General features: G+C 45.5%; 1 protein-coding gene across 1 annotated transcript in view; it reads right to left on the bottom strand.

Annotated features, from left to right (window-relative positions):
• Window positions 1-222: 222 nt before the first annotated feature.
• Window positions 223-24,624, bottom strand: part of LOC115145312 (myomegalin-like) — a 38,283-nt gene continuing 13,881 nt past the window's right edge. The window contains 16 exon segments of the mRNA XM_065003189.1: window positions 223-1,023; window positions 1,025-1,104; window positions 2,517-2,573; window positions 2,576-2,600; window positions 2,822-2,868; window positions 3,351-3,489; window positions 3,795-3,935; window positions 4,142-4,419; window positions 4,670-4,914; window positions 4,988-5,177; window positions 12,903-13,022; window positions 13,135-13,266; window positions 13,782-14,033; window positions 14,677-14,901; window positions 15,107-15,238; window positions 15,367-15,620. Of these exon segments, the coding sequence (XP_064859261.1) occupies window positions 937-1,023; window positions 1,025-1,104; window positions 2,517-2,573; window positions 2,576-2,600; window positions 2,822-2,868; window positions 3,351-3,489; window positions 3,795-3,935; window positions 4,142-4,419; window positions 4,670-4,914; window positions 4,988-5,177; window positions 12,903-13,022; window positions 13,135-13,266; window positions 13,782-14,033; window positions 14,677-14,901; window positions 15,107-15,238; window positions 15,367-15,620 (2,404 nt within the window). The 3' untranslated portion in view covers window positions 223-936.

Below are 24,624 nucleotides of genomic sequence, written 5' to 3'. Positions count from 1 at the left end.
ACTTGATCCTCCAGAAAGTGGAGAGCAACACTTATGCAGCTCCACCACACAATGCATAAAAAAAGCTGCGTTTGACAGGATTACCAACACAGACTGTCGAGCTCAAATAGACAGAAAGAAGCCTTCTATATGGCTCGGCATGTCCAGCCCACTCATTATCTCAACCAATCATGGCTAGTGGGAAGGTTGCTGACTTTTTCTGTGGCTTAACCAACAAGGCTCTTAATTTAACTATTTTATTTTGTATTTACAGATGGCATAGAAGTTGGTTACTAAGACACATGAAAGTTCACATGTTCGAGAAAGCATTTCTGTTTTAAACGGCTCTCCTGTGAAGTCGTGACTTGCGACATACGACTAGTTTCCTGAATCGGGTCAAATATGTGGGAACTCCTTCAAGACTGTTGGAAAAGCATTCCAGGTGAAGCTGGTTGAGAGAATACCAAGAGTGTACAAAGCTGTCATCAAGGCAAAGGGTGGCTACTTTGAATAATCTCAAATATAAAATCTATTTTAATTTGTTTAACACTTTTTTGGTTACTACATGATTCCATATGTGTTATTTCATAGTTTTAATGTCTTCACTATTATCTCAAAATTTGAAAATAGTACAAATAAAGAAAACCTTTGAATGAGTAGGTGTGTCCAAACTTTTGACTAGTACTGTATATCAGGTTAAATAGGGGAAACACTTCAGTTGAGAAACCTTCGTAGCACCTACAATAGCTATACATAACACCTGAGATAGACAGACGCCGACATTCATAAACATCACAGAGAACACCTGGTTGAACCTCTACTGACTATCAGACTGTCTCCCCTCAACTGTAGTGTCCCCCCTATTTAACCAGAGACCTGGTATGCACTTTGTTTCCTTTAAAACAGGAAGAGTCCTGTCCTGTCTTCCAGTATTAGGAGGACGCTGAAGCTTGTGCATCACAAAGAGGCTGGCTGTGGGGGGTGCAGTCTGTTAACCCCCTGGGTCAGACCCTGGGTATTACTGGGCCACGGTAGGAGTTCTGGGTGATGGAGCCTTTATCTGTTGCTTCACAACACCCGAACCAGCAGAATGGGTGAGCTCACAGAAGCCTCTTGGGATTTCACCTGAGTGGGAGGAAGAGGCAAAAGGGTCAGCATACTTATATTTCATGTTACTATGTAATGTCATGACTTATGTTATCATTGCGCTATCTGAAGACAATGAAAACCCTCCATTAAAGAATTTTTTTTTTAATTACCAAAATAATGCACATACTTATTTATTTCCTAACCAGTGTAATATTAATACACTCATACTTAGACACTAGCTAATTAAATTAGGGTAACTTAAATCTGCTGATGGTAGGCCTACAACAAGTATGATCCCAATAAGGAGGTGTTAGAAGATGTTATCTGTACAATGGTATTACAAAAAAACATTAACTAAGTGAGAGTCAAAGAGGGGATCATGTACTGCTGTTTAATGCCAGTAGGGGGCGTTCTACTGTTAAAGGATAGTGGTAGAGGTCTTCGCGGGTTCCGAAATGGACCTGGAGCTTTGCCACCCGGACCCGAGGACAACTACACCTGTTTCGTATATAGATCTGGTCGGATCCAGACTCGATCTGACCTGAGTGAGGGATGCAGCAGAAAATGTATTTTTTGAGCTACTTTACTAACCAGAGCTGATAAAGCGCAAGAGGAGGGAGAGAGGTGCCACTCTAGCAGGCAGGGAGGGGCTGTACTGTGAGCGATTGAAACCGGGAGGAGGGAGCGAGAGATGAGACAGCAACCAACCAAGCCGACTTACACTATAGTAGACCAATAATTGCCATAGGTAGGTTATTTATCATAAAATATGATTACGTAGTACCTGATTTGACTAAACCAACCCGCGAGAAGCTAGTTAAACTAGCTAATGTTAGCTAGCTAGGCTAACAGGCTGCAGTGCACACATTTTCTAATCGTACAGTTAAAAATAACAACAACTCCATTCAGAATATTAAGTAGACCCTACCTGTTGGCTCTTGATCGTTGTAGCCTATCCTTCTCCTTTAACTTTAAATTCTGTCATTGTAATTCCATCTTCCATTGATTATATGTCTCCCAACCTTTGCCACACACGGAGTGAGCTCTATGACTGTAGCCTATTGCCGCATTGATGACTCATGATTGGCCAACAACAAGCTACACGCACCACACTCCACTCTCATGAAAAGCAAGAGCAGCAGCATAAATAAAACAAATCTCTCTCTCTCTCTACTGCAGCAGTCAAAGTACAGATCTATATGGCCCATTCCGGACAAGTCAGTTAAAATGACCCATACCCGAGACCCGTGACAATCATAATAAACCGACCCCAACCCGTGACATTATTTAGAATTCTGGATCTGGACCCACTCGGGTCCCAGATCAGGTCTCGGGTATTCGGGTACAGGTGGATCCATGAAGACCTCTAGAAGGTGGTTAAAGGCAGGGTGGATTACAGGAAGCTGATACAGGCACACTGACAGGCACGGCAAGCCAGGAATCAGTACCTTTACCAACCCAGGGACAGGAGGAAGAGGACGAAGAGGAGGAGGAAGGGGGGGAGTAGTGGAGGACATTCTCTGCCTGTTCTCCTGGAATAACTCAAGGTAGAGCAAGAGGGAGCGAGACAGAGGTCGATAAAGTGCAGGTGAGGTGAGAGAGGAGGGCGGGTGAGATAGGTATTCCATCTGCTCTTCTCTTTCTAACAGTGATTTTTCTAAAGAGTGCATGACATAGAAATAAGTCAAACAACAGCCTTAGAGGGAACGAGAAGAACGAAATAAGCCAGACCCTGTAAAAAGAGTGAGCTCACCTCTAAATTTGTCCGTGCCTTCTTCAAGACATCCTTTGTCGTCGACACTGTAAACAACCAGAAACAAAACAGTTCTGATTCATCTGTGACTGTCGCCCATCACTTCAGCACACACACATGCAAACACAAACGCCACACTAAGTCATACCACTGACCCATTACACAGAGTCTGCGATGAGGGGCAGAGGATGATGAAGGACATTCAATTATGAAGAGACAGAGAGAGAAAGAAAGAGTTGGAGAGAGATGAGTCGGTCCACGACAGAGGGAGAAGGCAGTGAAAGAGAAAGAAAGAGAAACAACGGGTGTGCGAGAGAGAGGAATGAGGGGGGAGAAATGATGAACAAAGGAATAAACAAACAGGAAGATACATAACTGTGCATATGAGGCGGACAATATGAAAAGAATAGGATAAGACGAGAGGGGGAGAGAAAGAAGAAAACAGAGGAGGGGAGGGGAGAGGTAAAGTGGTGAATAGCGGGGGAAGAGAACACGAGTAACTGAAACGAGAGAAGTGAGAGTCACTCACGTTGGCTGACGATGAAGTGTTCCATGCTGTCTTTGGTGCGGTTGGAGCTCTTCAGGGTCTCCATGGCGTCCCTTAGAGCCTCCTCCTGCTGTGAGATCCGCTGACGGAGCGTGTGGACCTCATCCTTTAGAGACAGCTCCTAGACACACACAGATTGTCCAAAAAAATTTCAAACATGTACACACACCTGTAAAGAGCAGTGAGGTTACACTGATTGCACCTGGAGTGACGTGACATGTATTAACAAAGTCACCACTAAAGCACACAAACTCTAAACAATGATCAGTAACTTCACACACGTAACACGCTAACAGAGAAAGCAAATCCCCTTAACGTAACCCTTTGCAAACGAACATAAAGAGTGGACAGTGTCTCTGTATGTCACGCACATGAAGGCATTATGAATGCTTTATGAATACTTTATAAAGAGTATGTGTTTCTGACCTTGGTGCTCTGAGGGTACCCCTCACAACTGGGCAGGGCTGCCCTCCAGAACATTCTGAGCAAGGAGTTGGCTTCCTCAAGGATCTGCCGCAGGGTCTTAGCGCTGGTCAGCAGTCTATTCGCGAAGCCAGGATCCGCAGGCTGACACACAGAGAAAGATACATGCACAGAGACAGATTGACCAAACAAATCTAACTAAAACACAGGATAACAATACAAAAGTGTGACATATTTTCAGTTTAACTAGCTATAGTTTGTTGACTTTCAACCAATGATCTTTCAACCATTAACTCCTCTGTAAAATGTCTGCTGCTCCTCTAACCTCTAAAGGACCCCTGACCTCTCACCTTATCCAGGCTGAGCTCCAGGAGAGCGTGGTTGGCAGTGGCCTGGAGGGCAGCCTCCATCTTGCCGATGAGGACGTGTCCCTCCAGCATCTGCTGCTGTAGGGCATGGAAGTCATCAACATGCCCTACAGCATGGCGGCCATTACGGTTTGTAAAAGAGCCGTCTGGGGCTTGACCCTCCAGAGAAGAGTCAGTCTCCTGGGGATCCAGTGTGGGGGAGAGAGGGGAAGCTGGGCTGAAGAGTTCAGTCTCTCGGACAGGGGGAGAGAGAGCAGGGTCTGTGAGGAGGAAAGGAGGAGTGGAGAATCAGTGTTAGAGTTGGGGTAAATCTCAAATGGCACGGTGCCCTATTCCTTATTTAGTGCACTACTACTTAGGCTCTGGGCAAAAGTAGTGCACTATATAGGCAGGAATAGGGTGCAATTTCGGACAGTTTGTTGTTAAGTGCCAATAAGTGTGGTAGAATATGTGGTAACAATGGTAACCGTATCCCAGAATGCATGCAGCGTCGCACTCCCTCGCTCTCACCGTGGAAGAGCTGTCTCTTCGCTGCAGGAGGGCATGTCGCAGAGGTCAACTGCTGCCCCAGCTGAACATGCAGGTCCCTGGGGTCAAAGGGCGCAGACTCCCCTGAGTGTGACCCCTCACCTGTATGTGTATTCTTGGGGACGCCACACACTCTGTGGTACATCTGGAGCTTATACTGTAGAGAGTGGATAAGGCCACGGCTCTCACACACCTGCTGCTCAAAGACATTCACCTCGTGCTGCAATCTGGGGACGCACACATAACACAGTTATAAACACACACAAACACACACACACACACACACACTCACCCTCCTACCTTTTGATGGCCTCCTGGTTGTTCTGCCTGTCCTGTTTCAGCTGGGTGATCTCCAGAGTCTGAGCCTGTGTCTGCTTCTGCAGTTTCCTGCCCGGCTCTGCCCACCGCTCGGTCTCTAACTCTGCCTCCTTCACACGGGCACGCCCCAACAGCAACGCCTCCCGCAGCTGTTCCGCCTCCTTACTGCTGTCTAGGGGGAGGGTACAGAGGAACTCAGATACCAAGACAGAAATTACAAGGAATAATATGGTATAATGAGGCATAACACTCAATGTTTTTCATTCTTCTCTCATTGAGGGAACTTAAAAAAAAAAATATTGTTGCATTTCCTTTAAAAACAGCTAATTTTTTGTACGTCATTTTATACATATGCATAAAAGCACAAAACACGGCATTTGAATATTACATTTAAATTAGTTAAAAAGTACATGTTGCTTATTTAAAAACAATAGAAACAACCATGAATAAAAGTACTTTCTCTTGTAAAAATATCCAATTCTGTAAAAGCCATTTAAAATGTGTACAAATTATTTTTACAAAGGTAAAACATTTTTAAGTCATGAAAACATGTTAAACAGTCATTTTGTTAAAAGTCTGTCTTCGGTTCTTTGTACAGGAACGGGGTGAGTCCTTATCAAACTCGCCTCCTCCTGCTCCTCTGAATCAATTTCCGTCCCATCCGTCGGGGCCCAGTGTCACGAATATCACTGAAGGTGACTCCCCTTCTTGTTCGGGTGGCGCTCGGCGGTCGTCGTCGCCGGTCTACTAGCTATCGCCGATCCGTTGTTCTGTGTTCCTTTGGTTTTGTCTGATTGGTATCACCTGTTTCTTGTTTGGTTGTTAGGGTAGGGTTATATATAGTTTGTTCAGCCCGCTTCTGTTTCGTGCGGGCTTGTTAGTCTGTTTTGTTGTTTGAGTGTATTTTATTTGTATTTGGGTTTCACGCTGTCTGTTTATATTTCTGATCATTTGTTTTCCTACTTTTGTTCATGTTATGTTTCCGGGACATTAAAGCGTGTTTTTTCCCACATCTTTTGCTCTCTGCGCCTGACTCCACACCTCCTCACTCATTTATCGTAACACCAGAGGAGATCCCTGTCAGGCCGTGGCCGCCGGAACCTGGGGACTCGATTAATGCCCCGGTTTAACCGGGTTAGCATTGACTGCATTCGTGAATCACACTCTCAGAAAAAAAGGGTACGGTTAGGGTACAGTATTGTTCCCAGGGGTAAAAAAAATATTGAAATAAAATACACATAATGTACCTTCAGAGGTAGACATAATGTATAATCTCACATGGTACTGTTCGGTACCTTTATAGGGTACATGGGCAGAGACCTGGTAATCTAATATAACGGTACATATTTTGAATATAAAGATACAATCATCACGCTCTGAAAAACCATGCCCATCATTATCATATTTCCCAGCATGCTCTATTGCTGGTAGATTTTTAAAATGGTTTGTTTGTGTGTTTTGCATGCTTGATTGATTGATGTTACACAAAGATAAATAAAACATTTCTAAACTAATCCAATGTGTTAGTAGATGGACTTATTGAACCCGTAACTGAGATGGTTGTTCCCGTTTAGTTTGTCTAATCTAAAATCAGCAACAACAAAAAAAGATAATGTCCCTTTTTCAGGACCCTGTCTTTCAAAGATAATTAGTAAAAATCCAAATAACCTCACAGATCTTCATTGTAAAGGGTTTAAACACAGTTTCCCATGCTTGTTCAATGAAGTAGAAACAATTCATGAACATGCACCTGTGGAACGGTCGTTAAGACACTAACAGCTTACAGACGGTAGGCAATTAAGGTCCCAGTTATGAAAACTTAGGACACTAAAGAGGCGTTCTACTGACTCTGAAAAACACCAAAAGAAAGATGCCCAGGGTCCCTGCTCATCTGAGTGAACGTGCCTTAGGCATGATGCAAAGAGGCATGAGGACTGCAGATGTGGCCAGGGCAATAAATTGCAATGTCCGTAATGTGAGATACCTAAGACAGTGCTACAGGGTGACAGGACGAACAGCTGATCGTCCTCGCAGTGGCAGACCACGTGTAACAACACCTGCACAGGATCGGCACATCTGAACATTACAACTGCGGGACAGGTACAGGATGGCAACAACAACTGCCTGAGTTACACCAGGAATGCACAATCCCTCCATCAGTGCTCAGACTGTCCGCAATAGGCTGAGAGAGGCTGGACTGAGGGCTTGCAGGCCTGTTGTAAGTTAGGTCTTCACCAGACATCCCCGGTAACAATGTCGCCTATGGGCACAAACCCATCATCGCTGGACCAGACAGGACTGGCAAAAAGTGCTCTTCACTGAAGAGTCACGGTTTTGTCTCACCAAGGGTGATGGTTGGATTTGCGTTTACACTTGAGGCCTGTACTCTGGAGCGGGATCGATTTGGAGGTGGAGGGTGCATCATGGTCTAGGGAGGTGTGTCACAGCATCATCGGAATGAGCTTGTTGTCATTGCAGGCAATCTCAACGCTGTGCGTTACAGGCAAGACATCCTCCTCCCTCATGTGGTACCCTTCCTGCAGTGTCAGTGTTCTGCCAAGCCAGCAAAGAGCCCGGATCTCAATCCCATTGAGCACATCTGGGACCTGTTGGATTGGAGGGTGAGGACTAGGGCCATTCCCCCGAGAAATGTCTGGGAACTTGCAGGTGCCTTGGTAGAAGAGTGGGTTAACATCTCACAGCAAGAACTGGCAAATCTGGTGCAGTCTATGAGGAGGAGATGCACTGCAGTACTTAATGCACCTGGTGACTGTTACTTTTGATTTTGACCCCCCCTTTGTTCAGGGACACATTATTCAATTTCTGTTAGTCACATGTCTGTTGAACCTGTTCAGTTTATGTCTCAGTTGTTGAATCTTGTTATAATCATACAAATATTTACACATGTTAAATTTGCTGGGAAAAAAATGCAGTTGACAGTGAGAGGATGTTTTTTTGCTGAGTTTATCATTTTTTCCCTACCTTGTCAATCATTTTCAATACAGGTTACAGATGATTTAAAGTTCGATTTCTTCTAACTGGCCGAATTCCAATAGGAATTACATATGTGGCTATCATAAAGTGACTTGGCCGATGTGGCCTGCAAACCAGGAGTTCCAGACCACACTGTGTTGGGATAAACATAGGCTGTCAAAGGCCTCATGATATTTATAATATATTGTCATAAATACTTTAATTTCAGTGATAAAATATTCACTTAGGCTCTCACTTGGTGAAGGCTACAAGACAAAAATGACCCTAAACAGGCAAATGTGTACCTTTTTCAAAATGAACGCATTTCTAATTGTACTATTTTGTACCCTTAAGGTACACTCAAATCAAATCAAATTGTATTTGTCACGAGCCGAATACAACAGGTACACTCACTTACGAGCCCTTAACCAACAATGCAGTTCAAGAAAAAGAGTTAAGAAAACATTTGCAAAATAAACTAAAGTTTTAAAAAAATGGAAAATTTATACAATAAAATAACAATAATGAGGCTATATACAGGGGTTACCGGTACCGAGTCAATGTGCGGGGGTACAGGTTAGTCGAGGTAATTTGTACATGTAGGTAGGGGTAAAGTGACTCTGCACAGATAACAAACAGCCAGTAGCTGCAGTGTAAGAACAAAGGGGAGGGGGGTGTCAATGTAAATAATCCAGGAGGCCATTTGATTAGTTGTTCAGCAGTCTTATGGCATGGAGATAGAAGCTGTTAATGAGCCTTTGGACCTAGACTTGGCATTCCGGAACCCCTTGCTATGCGATAGCAGAGAGAACAGTCTATGACTTTTGGGGGGGGGGGCTTTTTCTGACACCACTTAGTATATACAGTTGAAGTCAGAAGTTTACATACACTTAGGTAGGTTAACTAATTTTTCAACCACTCCACAAATTTCTTGTTACCAAACTAGAGTTTTGGCAAGTTGGTTCTACTTTGTGCATGACATAAGTCATTTTTCCAACAATTGTTTACAGACAGATTATTTCACTTATAATTCACTGTATCACAATTCCAGTGGGTCAGAAGTTGACATTCACTAAGTTGACTGTGCCTTTAAACAGCTTGGAAAAAAACTGAAAATGATGTCATGTCTTTAAAAGCTTCTGATAGGCTAATTACTATCATTTGAGTCAATTGGAGGTGTACCTGTGGATGTATTTCAAGAACTACCTTAAAACTCAGTGCATCTTTGCTTGACATCATGGGAAAACCAAAAGAAATCAGCCAAGACATCAGACAATTTTTTTGTAGACCTCAACAAGTCCGGTTCATCCTTGGGAGCAATTTCCAAATGCCTGAAGATACCACGTTCATCTGTACAAACAATATTAGGCAAGTATAAACACCATGAGACCATGCAGCCGTTATACTGCTCAGGAAGGGGACGCGTTCTGTCTCCTAGACATGAAAGTACGTTGATGCGAAAAGTGCAAATCAATCCCAGAACAACAGCAAAGGACCTTGTGAAGATGCTGGAGGAAACGGGTACAAAAGTATCTATATCCACAGTAAAATGAGTCCTATATCGACATAACCTGAAAGGCCTCTCAGCAAGAAAGAAGCCACTGCTCCAAAACCGCCATAAAAAAGCCAGACAATGGTTTGCAACTGCACATGGGGACAAAGATCATACTTTTTGGAGAAATGTCCTCTGGTCTGATGAAACGAAAATAGAACTGCTTGGCCTTAATGACCATCATTATGTTTGGAGGAAAAATGGGGAGGCTTGCAAGCCGAAGAACACCATCCCAACCGTGAAGCCGCGGGTGGCAGCATCATGTTTCGGGGGTGATTTGAAGCAGGAAGGACTGGTGCACTTCAAAATAGATGGCATTATGAGGGTGGAAAATTATGTGGATACATTGAAGCAACATCAAGATATCAGTCAGGAAGCATATTTCCAAAGATGTGGCAAAATGGCTTAAGGACAACAAAGTCAAGGTATTGGAGTGGCCATCACAAAGCCCTGAACTCAATCCTATAGAAAATTTGTGGGCAGAACTGAAAAAGCGAGGAGGCCTACAAACCTGACTCCGTTACACCAGCTCTGTCAGGAAGAATGGGCCAAAATTCACCGAACTTATTGTGGGAAGCTTGTGGAAGGCTCCCCAAAACGTTTGCCCCAAGTTAAGCAATTTAAAGCAATGCTACCAAATACTAATTGAATGTATGTAAACTTCTGACCCACTGGGAATGTGATGAAAGAAATAAAAGCTGAAATAAATCACTCTCTACTATTATTCTGACATTTCACATTCTTAAAATAAAGTGGTGATCCTAACTGACCTAAGACATGGAATTTTTACTAGAATTAAATGTCAGGAATTGTGAAACACTTGAGTTTACAATGTATTTGGCTAAGGTGTATGTAAACGTCCGTCTTCTACTGTTGGTGTTCCTTTTGTCCAGGTGGGAAAGGGCAGTGTGGAGTGTGATTGAGTTTGCGTCATCTTTTGAATATTTTGGGGCGTTATGAGAATTGGACTGGGTCTAGGGTTTCCGGGATGATGGTGTTGATGTGAGCCATGACCAGCCTTTCAAAGCACAACACGGCTGTCGACGTCAGTGTTACTGGCCGGTAGTCATTTAGGCAGGTTACCTTCACTTTCTTGGGCACAGGGACTCAGGTGGTCTGAGGTTGAAAATGTCAGTGAAGACACTTGCTAGTTGGCCCCCGCATGCTCTGAGTACACGTCCTGGTAATCTGTCTTGCCCTGCGGCCTTGTGAATGTTGACCTATTTAAAGGTCTTCCTCACATTGCTATGGTGAGCGTGATCACACAGTCGTCCGGAACAGCTGGTGCTCTCATGCATGCTTCAGTGTTGCTTGCCTCGAAACAAGCATAAAAGGCATTTAGGTCGCGTCACTGGGCAGTTATGGGCTGGGTTTACCTTTGTAGTCCATAATGGTGTACAAGCCCTACCACAACCGACAAGCGTCAGAGCCGGTGTTGTAGGATTCAATATTAGTCCTGTATTGACGCTTTGCCTGATAAATGGTTCGTCTGAGGGCATAGCGGGATTTCTTAAAAGCTCCAGCCTTTAGCTCGGTGCGGATGTTGCCTGTAATTCATGGCTTCTAGTTGGGATATGTACGTACGGTCACTGTGGGGACGAAGTCGTCGATGCACTTGTTGATGAAGCCAGTGACTGAGATGGTATACTCCTCAATGCCATTGGATGAATCCCGGAACATATTCCATTTTGTGCAAAACAGTCCTGTAGCGTAGCATCCGCGTCATCTGACCACTTCCATATTGAACAAGTCAATGGTATTTCCTGCTTTAGTTTTTGCTTGTAAGCAGGAATCAGGAGGATAGAATTATGGTCAGATTTGCCAAAAGGAAGGCGAAGGAGAGCTTTGTATGTGTCTCTGTTTGTGGAGTAAAGTTGGTCTATTAATAGTATTATTAATAAAAACGATTCATTAAATAGTACCCACAAAACACAGACTGGTGTTTGCGCTGTTCGGTGAAGGGAGTAGTACACAGACTGGTGTTTGCGCTGTTCGGTGAAGGGAGTAGTACACAGACTGGTGTTTGCGCTGCTCGGTGAAGGGAGTAGTACACAGACTGGTGTTTGCGCTGCTCGGTGAAGGGAGTAGTACACAGACTGGTGTTTGCGCTGTTCGGTGAAGGGAGTAGTACACAGACTGGTGTTTGCGCTGCTCGGTGAAGGGAGTAGTACACAGACTGGTGTTTGCGCTGCTCGGTGAAGGGAGTAGTACACAGACTGGTGTTTGCGCTGTCTCGGTGAAGGGAGTAGTACACAGACTGGTGTTTGGTGTTTGCAGCTGTTCGGTGAAGGGAGTAGTACACAGACTGGTGTTTGCGCTGCTCGGTGAAGGGAGTAGTACACAGACTGGTGTTTGCGCTGCTCGGTGAAGGGAGTAGTACACAGACTGGTGTTTGCGCTGTTCGGTGAAGGGAGTAGTACACAGACTGGTGTTTGCGCTGCTCGGTGAAGGGAGTAGTACACAGACTGGTGTTTGAGCTGTTCGGTGAAGGGAGTAGTACACAGACTGGTGTTTGCGCTGTTCGGTGAAGGGAGTAGTACACAGACTGGTGTTTGCGCTGCTCGGTGAAGGGAGTAGTACACAGACTGGTGTTTGAGCTGTTCGGTGAAGGGAGTAGTACACAGCGTTGTACCAGATCTTCAGTTTCTTAGTAATTTCTCGCATTGAATAGACTTAATTTCTCAGAACAAGAATAGATTGATGAGTTTCAGAAGAAAGCACTTTGTTTCTGGCCATTTTGAGCCTGTAATCGAACCCACACATGCTGATGCTTCAGATTCTCAACTAGTCTAAAGAACGCCAGTTTTATTGATTCTTTAATTAGAACCAGTTTTCAGCTGTGCTAACATAATTGCAAAAGGGTTTTCTAATGAACAATTAGCCTTTTAAAATGATAAACTTGGATTAGCTAACACAACATGCCATTGGAACACAGTAGTGATGGTTGCTGATAATGGGCCTCTGTACGCCTATGTAGACATTCCATTACAAATCAGCCATTTACAGCTGCAATAGTCATGTACAGCATTAACAATGTATTTCTGATCAATTTGATGTTATTTTAATGGACAAAAAATTAGCTTTTCTTTCAAAAACAAGGACATTTCTAAGTGACCCCAAACTTTTGAACGGTAGTCCATATTTTATGGAAAAGATATGTTGTATGTTTCTGAACGATGCATCATGCTGCCTTGTTGGCAACAAGACCGAGCGGCGCAGATTACTGTTCGATTTGAAAGGTGCGCTCCTCCCTCGCCGCTTTTTCCTGCTCACGTCAGCTTAATCGAACTCCCTCACTATGTAAGAGTATTTTGTGTATTCGGAGTATACTAGGGAGTAATGAGAGTACTAGGAGCCGGGGCGGTTAGTTACCTCTGCTGGCCTGTTGGAGTCGGTCCTGCAGGCTGAGGTTCTCCTCTTTCAGAGCTCTGATCTCACTGGAAAGCTGGCTGACAGAGTCCAAGCCCTGGATGTAGATGTTGGTGGGGGCACCTGAGGAGGAAGAAGAAGGATGAGGAGAGATAGTGCATTTCACTAGTGACTGCAAAGTTGGATGTCTAAAATATATCAACATCTGAGTAACGGTGGGTTGGTGGTCTACTACCTTTGTCTCTGGCTTGGTTGACCAGTCTCTCCTCCAGCTGCTGTCGGAGGCGGTCATTGGTCTGGATGGAATCCTCCAGGCGTTGACGTAGACTCCTGATCTCCCTCAGCTGCTCCTTCAATAGGTCAGAACCTGCACCAAACCACACAACAAAATACTGGTTACATTTCACAACCTAAAAAATGTGTATGGAATATATATATATATATATATATATATATATATATATATATATATATATATAACACAATTATTTATTAATTAAAAGGGCATCCAAAAAACATATACATAAACACACACACACACAGCTTTGTTTTTGTTCAATTTCAGGACTTTATGGAGTGTAGAAATTTTGACCATTAAAAATACTATTTTCCCTAACCCTAAACCTTCAACCTAACCCCAGCCTTAACCCCAAAAACCCTAAACCTAACCCTAACCTTAAGACCATTATCCTAAACCTTAAGCTTAAAATAGCATTTGAACTAATTCAGGACCTGAAAAACATCTTGACTTTTCAAAAAAGTGATTGTTTTCTGACTCTCTCAGGGCATTCTGGTGAATTGTCTGACCATTGGGGTCCTGAGAATGTAGGAAAACAATTACACACACGTTTACATTAAAACTAATTTTACATAAACACACACCTGTATGGCTGGTGCCAGACTGGTATCCTGACGACCCTGATGACAAATCAGCAGCGCCAATTCTAATTGGCTGAGCACCGTAAGCCATATCCCACATTGCACTGCTCTCCAGGAGGCTGGTGCCCGCCTTCATGGGGCCACTGTGAGGAGACGGGTGGAAGGGGTGGTAGGACAGAGGCTGGGGCAGGTAACTGGAGGGATCTGCCGACATCTGGAAGCCAACAAACGGCTTGGCAGAAGGAACTGAAAAACCTGCAGGAAGAAAGAGAGAAAAGCCCAAGCATGAATAAACAGGTTGGCCAGGCAGCTTGTTGTGAGATAGATACCTCAGAGAGAGTCCAAACACGATCAGAACCTCCAGTGTTGGGATGTTAGGATGGTGGAGAGTTACGTTGTAGGAGTGGGGTTAGGCGGAGTATGAATTAGCTCAAAGCCATACAGCACATCAACTTGCTCAATTACACTTGGCCTGGAGAGGCCAATGTCACACGTCCTTCCCCATTCAGAGGAAAAGCCTAATGGGTGGTGGGTTAGCACACACACTCACTCGTCTGGAATCTCAACAGGACAATACACCTGCAGTCCTGTCTGACATTACTACCATGGGGCATAGTTCAGAGCTTTGAATGTGAAACTCACTTTCTGTACATCAAGTTTATCGACGATACTAATACTACTATCTCCGTGCCAGATTACACTATAACTGTAATACAAAACTAAAAAAAACTAAAAAGTACATTTTAAAGCTTATAACCTCATGTAGTTACATGATGTGCTTAAAGCATGACAAATGTAGCCACTCCATCCTACACACACACACACACACACACACACACACACACACACACACACGAAGGAAAGAAAAAGGTGAAAAGGTGCAAGCAGAGTGACGCACGCTCAGTATCTCCCAGCTGTCTCTGTAACATCTGCAGCTCCCGGTGAACCTCTGCCAGGGAGAAGCCCACGGGCCCGCTGCCATGGTAATGGGGTCGCAGGGTGCCCGTGTAGGGGTCAAAGAGCAGAGGGGCTCTCTGAGAGGAGAGGTCTGGGTGGTAGAGAGGCTGGGGTTGGGGCTGGGGAGGGGTGGGGAGGGAACGGGACAGTGGCCCACTGTAGAGGCCTGGAGGTATGGAGGAGAAATACAGGTGAAAATAGAGATGAAAAGACGCCAGGGATACAGAAAGAGGGGTGGGACCGGGAGAGGTATGAGGAATGAGGGAAGAAAACACATCATGTCTGGACATGATAAAGTACAGTATGTGGATACAATGACAACAATCTGTTGAATAATGCAGTCACCTCTCTCTCTCTTCCTGTCTGCCTACCTGTCTGTGTCTGTGTGTCCCCTGGCGGCTGCATGCTGAGACAGCTGATGGAGGACTGGTGTCTGTGGGATGAAGTGTTGGTTGGAGGGGTGGAGGGGTGGCGTGACATGGGCACACTGTTACAGTGGGAATCTGAGAGATGACGAATGAAAAGAAGACCGTTAAGTTGTGCACTACTGGGCATACATTCCGAAATATGGATGGGCAGTCATTCGTGTGTCCGTGTGCGTGTGTGTGTGTGTGTCTATTGTTTACTGCACCTGTACTGGCTCTAGGGGAGGCACGTCTGTCCTCCTGGCCATACTCGCTGGCTGCGTCTATGTCCGAGCACATCTCCAGGTCCTCATTGGTGGAGCCCTGATCATCAGACACAAATGAGATGCGGTCTGATTGGTCGGTGGTGTCAGAGAGGGCATGGCTACTGCAAGGTGTGTCAGAGCGCGGCTGGCGCTGGTTGAGTTTGGCTTGGAGGGACTCAATGACCTTATCCTTTTGTTGGAGCTCCTTACTCAGCCTGTACACACACAAACATACAGGGATACATTCAGTAATCTTGTCCTTGCCCACATATGGCCATACATCTGCTCTCTAGTGACACAGGGACAACCAAAGCATGATTAAGCCATTATCTGTTCCGTCCTGGCCTAGTCACCCTACTGTCCTGCCCGTACAGACAAAGAATGATGTTTGATGATCCTATCCTTCCTGAAGCGGACGCTTCTTACTGCCCACAGAGAGACAAACAGGGATCAACAGTGACACAGACACAGAGGCGATCAATCACCAGGCTGATACAGACAGACTGGCACATCAGCTCCACTTAAGGTCTCATTTATTTCATTTGGATTCACCTTTATAGAACCAGATAAGTCAATTGAGAACCAATTCTCATTTGCAATAACGACCTGGCCAGAGGCATACACATTGCAAGAGTGAACAGGACCGGACGAAACCAAACAAAATAAATATAACACGTATTAAAGAGGTACAAATTCATAAAATATTGAAAAATAAGAAATATTCACAGTGGGTTAAAAAAAGAAAGACACACATGCTGTTCCCACTCAGCGGAATTAATTCATTGATAGCAGCATCCTGATTGCAGGGTGAAGGTCACCTCATCTCACCAATCTAAACAAGTGCCAGGCTGATCCCTCTACACACTCGCACACACACACACACACACACACACACACACACACACACACACACACACACACAACAAACACACAGCGGACTTGTGTATCCGTTTGCAGTCCAGCACTGGCTACTCATCTGAAGGACTTACTGTATAGTACACAGTTAATGATTACTATCACTCTCACGTTACTACAACAACAAAACATGTACGATTCTTACTTGTCCAGCTGCCTGTGCAGGGCCCTTCTCTCTCCTTCAGTGTGTTTTCTATACAGGGCGAGTTCTCTCTCCTGGGCCCGGCTCTCCCACAGAGGAAGGAGAACAGAGAGTCTCTCTGTACAGAGGGCTGCTCTTAGAGAGCATGGCCTTCCAGAGTGGAGCTATGGGCTCGGGCCCCTGCTCACCTGGCCAGCCTGCCCCACCAAAGGCCCTCCTCCCTGGGCCAGAGAGCCGCAGTAAACGAGGAGTGCTCGTTAGCTTACTGCCATGGACGTGATCCCCGGAGTGTTAGTTAGGTTAGGAAAGGGGGAACTGGCCAGAGGGAGGGATGGAGACAGGGATAGAGGGATGACTGGTTGTAAGCAATCAGGTGAAAAGCAGAGTAAATCCTCAGATTAGGCCTGGTGACAGAGACGTCCAGGGGAGTAGGCCGATCTGCTGGCTGTCTCCACAGCCGCCACACAGCACACACACACACACACAGAATGAGGATACGGATGCGCAAATGTGTGTGTGGGCTGTGACTATGACTAGTGCAGTCTCGTAAGCAGCACCTTACCCAGGCCAGTCCAGTACAGACAAGCCCATCAATGTCCCACAAATACCAAATCTGCTGTGCAGTAACTTAGATCAGGTGGCGTGTCAATCGTGGGCAGAACTGAAAAAGCATGTGCAAACAAGGATGCCTACAAACCTGACTCAGTTACACTGGCTCTGTCAGGAGGGACGGGCCAAAATTCACCCAACTTATTGTGGGAAGCTTGTGGAAGGCTACCCAAAACATTTGACCCAAGTTAACCAATTTAAAGGCAATGCTACCAAATAGTAATTGAGTAGTGTATGTAGTGCATGTGAGTCAAAAGTAGTGCAGTATTGGGAATAGGACATAGTGTCATCTCAGATGCAGCCTGTGCCACTACTTCAGAAGAGGGAACGAGAGACTGTTCTTTCAGCAATAGCCTGGACCAGAGAGAGAAAGCGACTACCTTTTCAGCATGAGCCTGGACCAGAGAGAGCTAGCAGCTTGCTGTGCTCTAATGTTCTGCTCTGGTCCGTAAGTCTCTGTCCGCCTGCCCCTGTCTGTCACTGCCAGCCCCTCTAACTGGCTGGGACACTCTGTAATCAGATGCACCCAGATACCAGGGCCGTCCAGCAGACAGGCTGACCAGACAGGCCCTGGGCCGCACAGTGTGACCCCACAAACCAGGACAGTCGTTGTAGTTAGTCAGAGGTTATTCAGCACCAGTCGACTCTACGAGGATCAAGTCACGAGATGAGCACAGCTCAGGGATGAAGAGATAAAAAACATACGAGCTGAAACAGGAATACAATGATTGTCAGATTCTGTTCATTGTGTTTTTGTCTCTCTCTCTCTCTCATACTCACACACTCCTCCTTCTCCGAGTCTGAACCCAAACACAAGACAACGTGAGTCTTGTCCGCGTGCCCACAACACTGTAGCCTGGATGACTGGCTAATTCTCTCTCACACACACACACACACACACACACACACACACACACATGATGGAAAGAAAAAAAGGATGCCTTCTCAGCAACCAAATCCCCCCGTGGCGGTCTGAGGCTGCTGCCACAATGATCAGAAGGAGACAGAGGGAGGGCAGTGGGTTCATCCAATCACAACGCTCCTCTCCAATGATTGTCACCATGGGGCTGGTTAGCAGTGGTGACATCACACGTCCCTGACTCAACATGTTTGCCTTAACGCTAATGTTGCTAACGCTATAAAACCAGCCACCCTACCAGCATGAGGGCGAAGGGACTAGAGAGGTTGAGAAAGAGAGAGGGCAAAGATGATTGAGCAAAAAAAGACAGACAGAGAAATATAGTGGATAGACTTAGGAAAGGAAAAGAGGGAAATGGAGAGATCTGTCTCGCAGTAGTTTTCAAAGAGATTACACCCCAACAATAACCGTCACAGTGGTGTATCGGATTGAGATCCGATGTCGTCAGCGACATGAGCAACTCACAGCCAACTGTCCAGTCTGCTGGTCTACCAGTGAGTTAATCAGACTAGTTGATCTTCTGTGTGGATCACTGATCAAGTGACAAACCAGAGAGAGAGAGAGAACCCCAGTGGAGGACACACATGCCCCCAACAATCAATGTTTTCCAACTGCCAAAGTCGACTGCTACGCAGAAGAGTTACCAACAATAGCAACCAGAGACGACACTGATACTGATGAAATACTGTTGCATTCATGTCATACTGTTGCAAACACACACATACACACGCAGAAATAAACACACAGGCTGTTCTCCCTCAGCTGAATTAATTAATTGATAGCAGCATCCTGATTGCAGAGTGAAGGTCACCTCATCTCACCAATCTAAACCAGTGCCAGGCTGATCCCTCTAAACACCCACACACACAGCGGACTTGTGCATACATTATGCAGTTCAGCACTGGCTTCTCATCTGAAGGACTTACTGTGTAGTACACAGTTAACGATTACTATCACTCTCACGTTACTAAATCAATTAATGTAAGATTCTTACTTCTCCAGCTGCCTGTGCAGGGCCCTTCTCTCTCTTTCAGTGTGTTTTCTGTACAGAGACAGTTCTCTCTCCTGGGCCCGGCTCTCCCACAGAGAGAAGGAGAACAGAGAGTCTCTGTACAGAGGGCTGCTCTTAGACAGCATGGCCTTCCAGAGTGGAGCTATGGGCTCGGGCCCCCTGCTCACCAGGCCAGCCTGCCCCACCAAAGGCCCTCCTCCCTCGGCCAGAGAGCCGCGATCCTGGCCTCTCTGCTCCTTTTCCTCCTGCTCCTCCTGCTCCAAACCAGCGAGACAGTCGTTGTCCTCGTCGTGAGGGGTCGTCGCCGGGGTAACGTCTCTCAGCTGGGTCCCCGCGGTAAACGAGGAGTGCTCATTAGCTTACTGCCAAGGACGTGATCCCCGGAGTGTTAGTTAGGTTAGGAAAGGGGGAACTGGCCAGAGGGAGGGATGGAGACAGGGATAGAGGGATGACTGGTCGTAAGCAATCAGGTGAAAAGCAGAGTAAATCCTCAGATTAGGCCTGGTGACAGAGACGTCCAGGGGAGTAGGCCGATCTGCTGGCTGTCTCCACCGCCGCCACACAGCACACACACACACACAGAATGAGGATACGGAAGCACAAATGTGTGTGTGGGCTGTGACTATGACTAGTGCAGTCTCGTAAGCAGCATCTTACCCAGGCCAGTCCAGTACATACAAGCCCATCTATGGCCCACAAATACCAAATCTGCTGTGCAGTAACTTAGATCAGGTGGCGTGTCCACCTCTTTAAACAAGAGGTCTTTCAAATACAGTTTCCTCTGTTTTTGTGATATGCTTGAAATGTTGCCAATTGAATTGGATCCTGTTGGTGAGGTACAGCGATTTATGCTAAGCGAGCACAATGATTCCAGTTATATTTGCTTTAAAGAAGCACTGGTGTTTTGGTACAGCAAGGAGGACAGTTCTTCACATTGAGGAGAGCAGTAGCTCTGTCTCCATCTTTCTCTCTGTGTCCCTCGGGGAAGAAGAGCGCATCCGATCCTGCATTCAAGAAAACCTCTTCCCTCTTTTCCCACCAGCAGCCAAACACAAAACAGAGCGACCGGAGAGAGTGGTGTTTTTCCAGAGACGGAGAGAGCAGAGCGGGATATTAGGCGGGTGTATCCGGGGCTGAATGGTCAAACACAAAGAGTCAGATAACCCTAGTCAGCCTTCAGTGTGTTTTACAACCCACACTGCAGCGCTGGCCCAAAAAAACCTGTCCCCATCCGGCCCCTTTGTCAAATGTTGTTCTTCTAAGCTCCTCTATCTGCAGGTTCTGCAGTGTGAGTGAGCGGAGCATCTGTTCCTCACCCCAACATTTGATTGTTTATTACATTTTTACCTCAAACTGGATTTTTGATGAGGTTGTATACTTCAAAAAAGGAACAAAACATTTGTCTAAAATCCACCAAAAGCACAAGGCTAAGGTCCAAAATAGAAGTCCAGGTACTGTAGTCGATGAGTCCCCCTTTTAAAAAGTCCCAGGGCTTAGTATGAATCAAATGCAGTGTTCAGAGAATCCACCATTGCACATGTAATAGAGCCCTGATGCTCCGTAGTGCTCCTGTGGTTTTAGAAATGGAAAAGCTGAGCCTGTGCTGGAACATGCTCTACACTAGGCTTTGCTCTTCTCTTGCTATTTGTGGGGCAAAGTGATGCTCTCGCGCTCACTCCCTCTCTCTGTTCCACTCTGCGTGTGTCTCTCTCTCTCTCTGTAGATTTAGATGCTCCTGACCTATTTCAGTTCACTCTCGCGAGAAGGCACATGCGAGGGATTCAAATTAATACAAATCCCCTCTTTTCACTCACTCAATTAAGGGCTTGTCCTAAATGAGTCAAATGGCAATAAAACACATTTAAGTCCCCCGCATCTGGTTGGCCATCTGTGTGGCAGTACTGCAGGGATACATCCCCTGGATCTGCTTCTCTTTCTCTCCATCCTACTTTCTCGCTCTCTCTCTCTCTCTCTCTCCATCCTACTCTCTCTCTCTCTCTCTCTCTCTCTCTCTCCATCCTACTCTCTCACTCTCTCTCTCTCTCTCTCTCTCTGCATCCTCTCTCTTTTATAAGACAGCGAGAGGGAGAGGCACCTCTAATTACCCAAAATGCAATAGCTGACCCTGCTCTCAACCCTGTAAGGGCACACGAACTCTAGGGGAAAGTAGTCCTCCAAAATCAGAATCTCCCCATTGATGCTTTAAACGAGAGAAGAACTCTAGCCGAGAAAAGGGGCAGAAACAGAGGAGAGCTGGGACACAGTTACTGCTACTCTGTGTTTATGGTATACTTCCCCCAACAGCGTTGCACGGCACAGAGGTGGGTTTCTCTGCGGACTCTGAAGCTGTGGTCTGGGCCTGGGAGTTATTCAGGCCATGGCTGCATCTGACATGAATTTACATCCTATTCCCTGTAGTGCACTTGCAGTTGAAGTCGGAGGTTTACATACACTTAGGTTGGAGTCATTAAAACTCGTTTCTCAACCACTCCACACATTTCTTGTTAACAAACTAGAGTTTCGGTAAGTCGGTTAGGACATCAACTTTGTGCATGACACAAGTCATTTTTTCCAACAATTGTTTACAGACAGATTATTTCACTTATAATTCACTGTATCACAATTCCAGTGGGTCAGAAGTTTACATACACTAAGTTGACTGTGCCTTTAAACAGCTTAGAAAATTCTAGGAAATGATGTCATGGCTTTAGAAGCTTCTGCTGGGCTAATTTACATAATTTGAGTCAAATGGATGTGTACCTGTGGATGTATTTCAAGGCCTACCTTCCAACTCAGTGCCTCTTTGCTTGACATCATGGGAAAATCAAAACAAATCAGCCAAAACCTCCAATGTTTTTATTTAGACGTCCACAAGTCTGGTTCATCTTTGGGAGCCATTTCCAAACGCCTGAAGGTTCCACGTTCATCTGTACAAACAAAGGCACGCAAGTATAAACACCATGGGACCACGCAGCCGTCATACTGCTCGGGAAGGAGACGCATTCTGTCTCCTAGAGATGAATGCACTTTGGTGTGAAAAGTGAAAATCAATCCCTTAACAGCAGCAAAGGACCTTGTGAAGACGCTGGAGGAAACAGATACAAAAGTATCTATATCCACAGTAAAACAAGTCCTATATCGACAAAACCTGAAAGGCCGCTCAGCAAGGAAGAAGCCACTGCTCCAAAACCGCCATGAAAGACCCAGACTATGGGTTTGCAACTGCACATGGGGACAAAGATCGTACTTTTTGGAGAAATGTCCTCTGGTCTGATGAAACAAACAGAACTGTTTGGCCATAATGACCATCGTTATGTTTGGAGGAAAAAGGGGGAGGCTTGCAAGCCGAAGAACACCATCCCAACCATGAAGCACGGGGGTGGCAGCATCATGTTGTGGGGGTGCTTTACTGCAGGAGGGACTGGTGCACTTCACAAAATAGATGGCATCATGAGGTAGGGAAATTATGTGGATATATTGAAGCAACATCTCAAGACATCAGTCATTAAGTTAAAGCTTGGTCACAAATGCATCTTCCAAGTGGACAATGACCCCAAGCATACTTCCAAAGTTGTGGCAAAATGGCTTAAGGACAACAAAGTCAAGGTATTGGAGTGGCCATCACAAAGACCTGACCTCAACCCTATAGAAAAATTGTGGGCAGAACTGAAAAAGCATGTGCAAACAAGGAGGCCTACAAACCTGACTCAGTTACACCAGCTCTGTCAGGAGGAATGGGCCAAAATTCACCCAACTTATTGTGGGAAGCTTGTGGAAGGCTACCCAAAACGTTTGACCAAAGTTAACCAATTTAAAGGCAATGCTACCAAATAGTAATTGAGTAGTGTATGTAGTGCATGTGAGTCAAAAGTAGTGCAGTATTGGGAATAGGACATAGTGTCATCTCAGATGCAGCCTGTGCCACTACTTCAGAAGAGTGAACAAGAGACTGTTCTTTCAGCAATAGCCTAGACCAGAGAGAGAAAGCGACTACCTTTTCAGCATGAGCCTGGACCAGAGAGAGCTAGCAGCTTGCTGTGCTCTAATGTTCTGCTCTGGTCTGTAAGTCTCTGTCCGCCTGCCCCTGTCTGTCACTGCCTGCCCCTCTAACTGGCTGGGTGTTAAGGGAATTTTTATCTATAATGACTAATTATGTATACATTTCAATCAGGATGTACTAATCAGAATACAATTATGGTACTGTATATGTACTAATCAAAATACTAAATGTTACTGTATATGTATGAATTTTCTTGAGACACAGCCTTGGTACTGGAACGGAGGTGTGTGAACGTGGGCAAAAGTAAGAACAATGACGGTCTGTTCCTTTGTACAAATGAATTAACTATCTCCAGATCCAGACTGTCTAGAATGCTTATTTACACTGACTGACCTTGGCTTTAGGCGAGGAGGGAAGGCTTGAACTATAGGGCCTCTCTACCAGTGTCAAGAAGAGATAGAACATTTAGAAAACGCTGACGTCATTTTCAGTTTATAACCTGTGGTAAACTGTGTATGAAGGCAGTACTCGCTTGAATTAAACGCTGTTACCTGACTTTTAAGACCGGGGCTCTGTCCATTCTTATAAAATAAAGGGTCTTACAAACCCTTTATGCATTGACAGAGTGTTTAATTTTGATTGGGAATTAAAACAGAGTAATTTAGAATTCCTTCAACACTGGGACACTCTGTAATCAGATGCACCCAGATACCAGGGCCATCCAGCAGACAGGCTGACCAGACAGGCCCCGGGCCGCACAGTGTGACCCCCACAAACCAGGACTGTCGTTGTAGTTATTCAGAGGTTATTCAGCACCAGTCGACTCTACGAGGATCAAGTCACGAGATGAGCACAGCTCAGGGATGAAGAGGTAAAAACATACAGTACCGTACGAGCTGAAACAGGAATACAATGATTGTCAGGTTCTGTTCATTGTGTTTTTGTCTCTCTCTCTCTCTCATACTCACACACTCCTCCTTCTCCGAGTCTGAACCCAAACACAAGACAGCGTGAGTCTTGTCCGTGTGCCCACAACACTGTAGCCTGGATGACTGGTTAATTCTCACTCTCTCACACACACACACACACACATGATGGAAAGAAAAAAAGGATGCCTTCTCAGCAACCAAATCCCCCCGTGGCGGTCTGAGGCTGCTGCCACAACGATCAGAGGGAGACGGAGGGAGGGCAGTGGGTTCATCCAATCACAACGCTCCTCGCCAATGATTGTAACCATGGCTGGTTAGACTTAGGAAAGGAAATGAGGGAAATGGAGAGATCTGTCTCTCAGTAGTTTTCAAAGAGATTACACCCCAACAATCACAGTCACAGTGGTGTATCGGATTGAGATCCGATGTCGTCAGCGACATGAGCAACTCACAGCCAACTGTCCAGTCTGCTGGTCTACCAGTGAGTTAATCAGACTAGTTGATCTTCTGTGTGGATCACTGATCAAGTGACAAACCAGAGAGAGAGAGAGAACCCCAGTGGAGGACACACCTGCCCCCAACAATCAATGTTTTCCAACTGCCAAAGTCACTGCTATACAGAAGAGTTACCAACAATAGCAACCAGAGACGACACTGATACTGATGAAATACTGTTGCATTCATGTCACACTG

Source organism: Oncorhynchus nerka, linkage group LG17 (genome assembly GCF_034236695.1).
Source record: "Oncorhynchus nerka isolate Pitt River linkage group LG17, Oner_Uvic_2.0, whole genome shotgun sequence".
In the NCBI taxonomy this organism is placed as follows: Eukaryota; Metazoa; Chordata; class Actinopteri; order Salmoniformes; family Salmonidae; genus Oncorhynchus; species Oncorhynchus nerka.
Note: the sequence above shows the minus strand (reverse complement) of the source record. Positions and strands in the feature narration are given on the sequence as shown.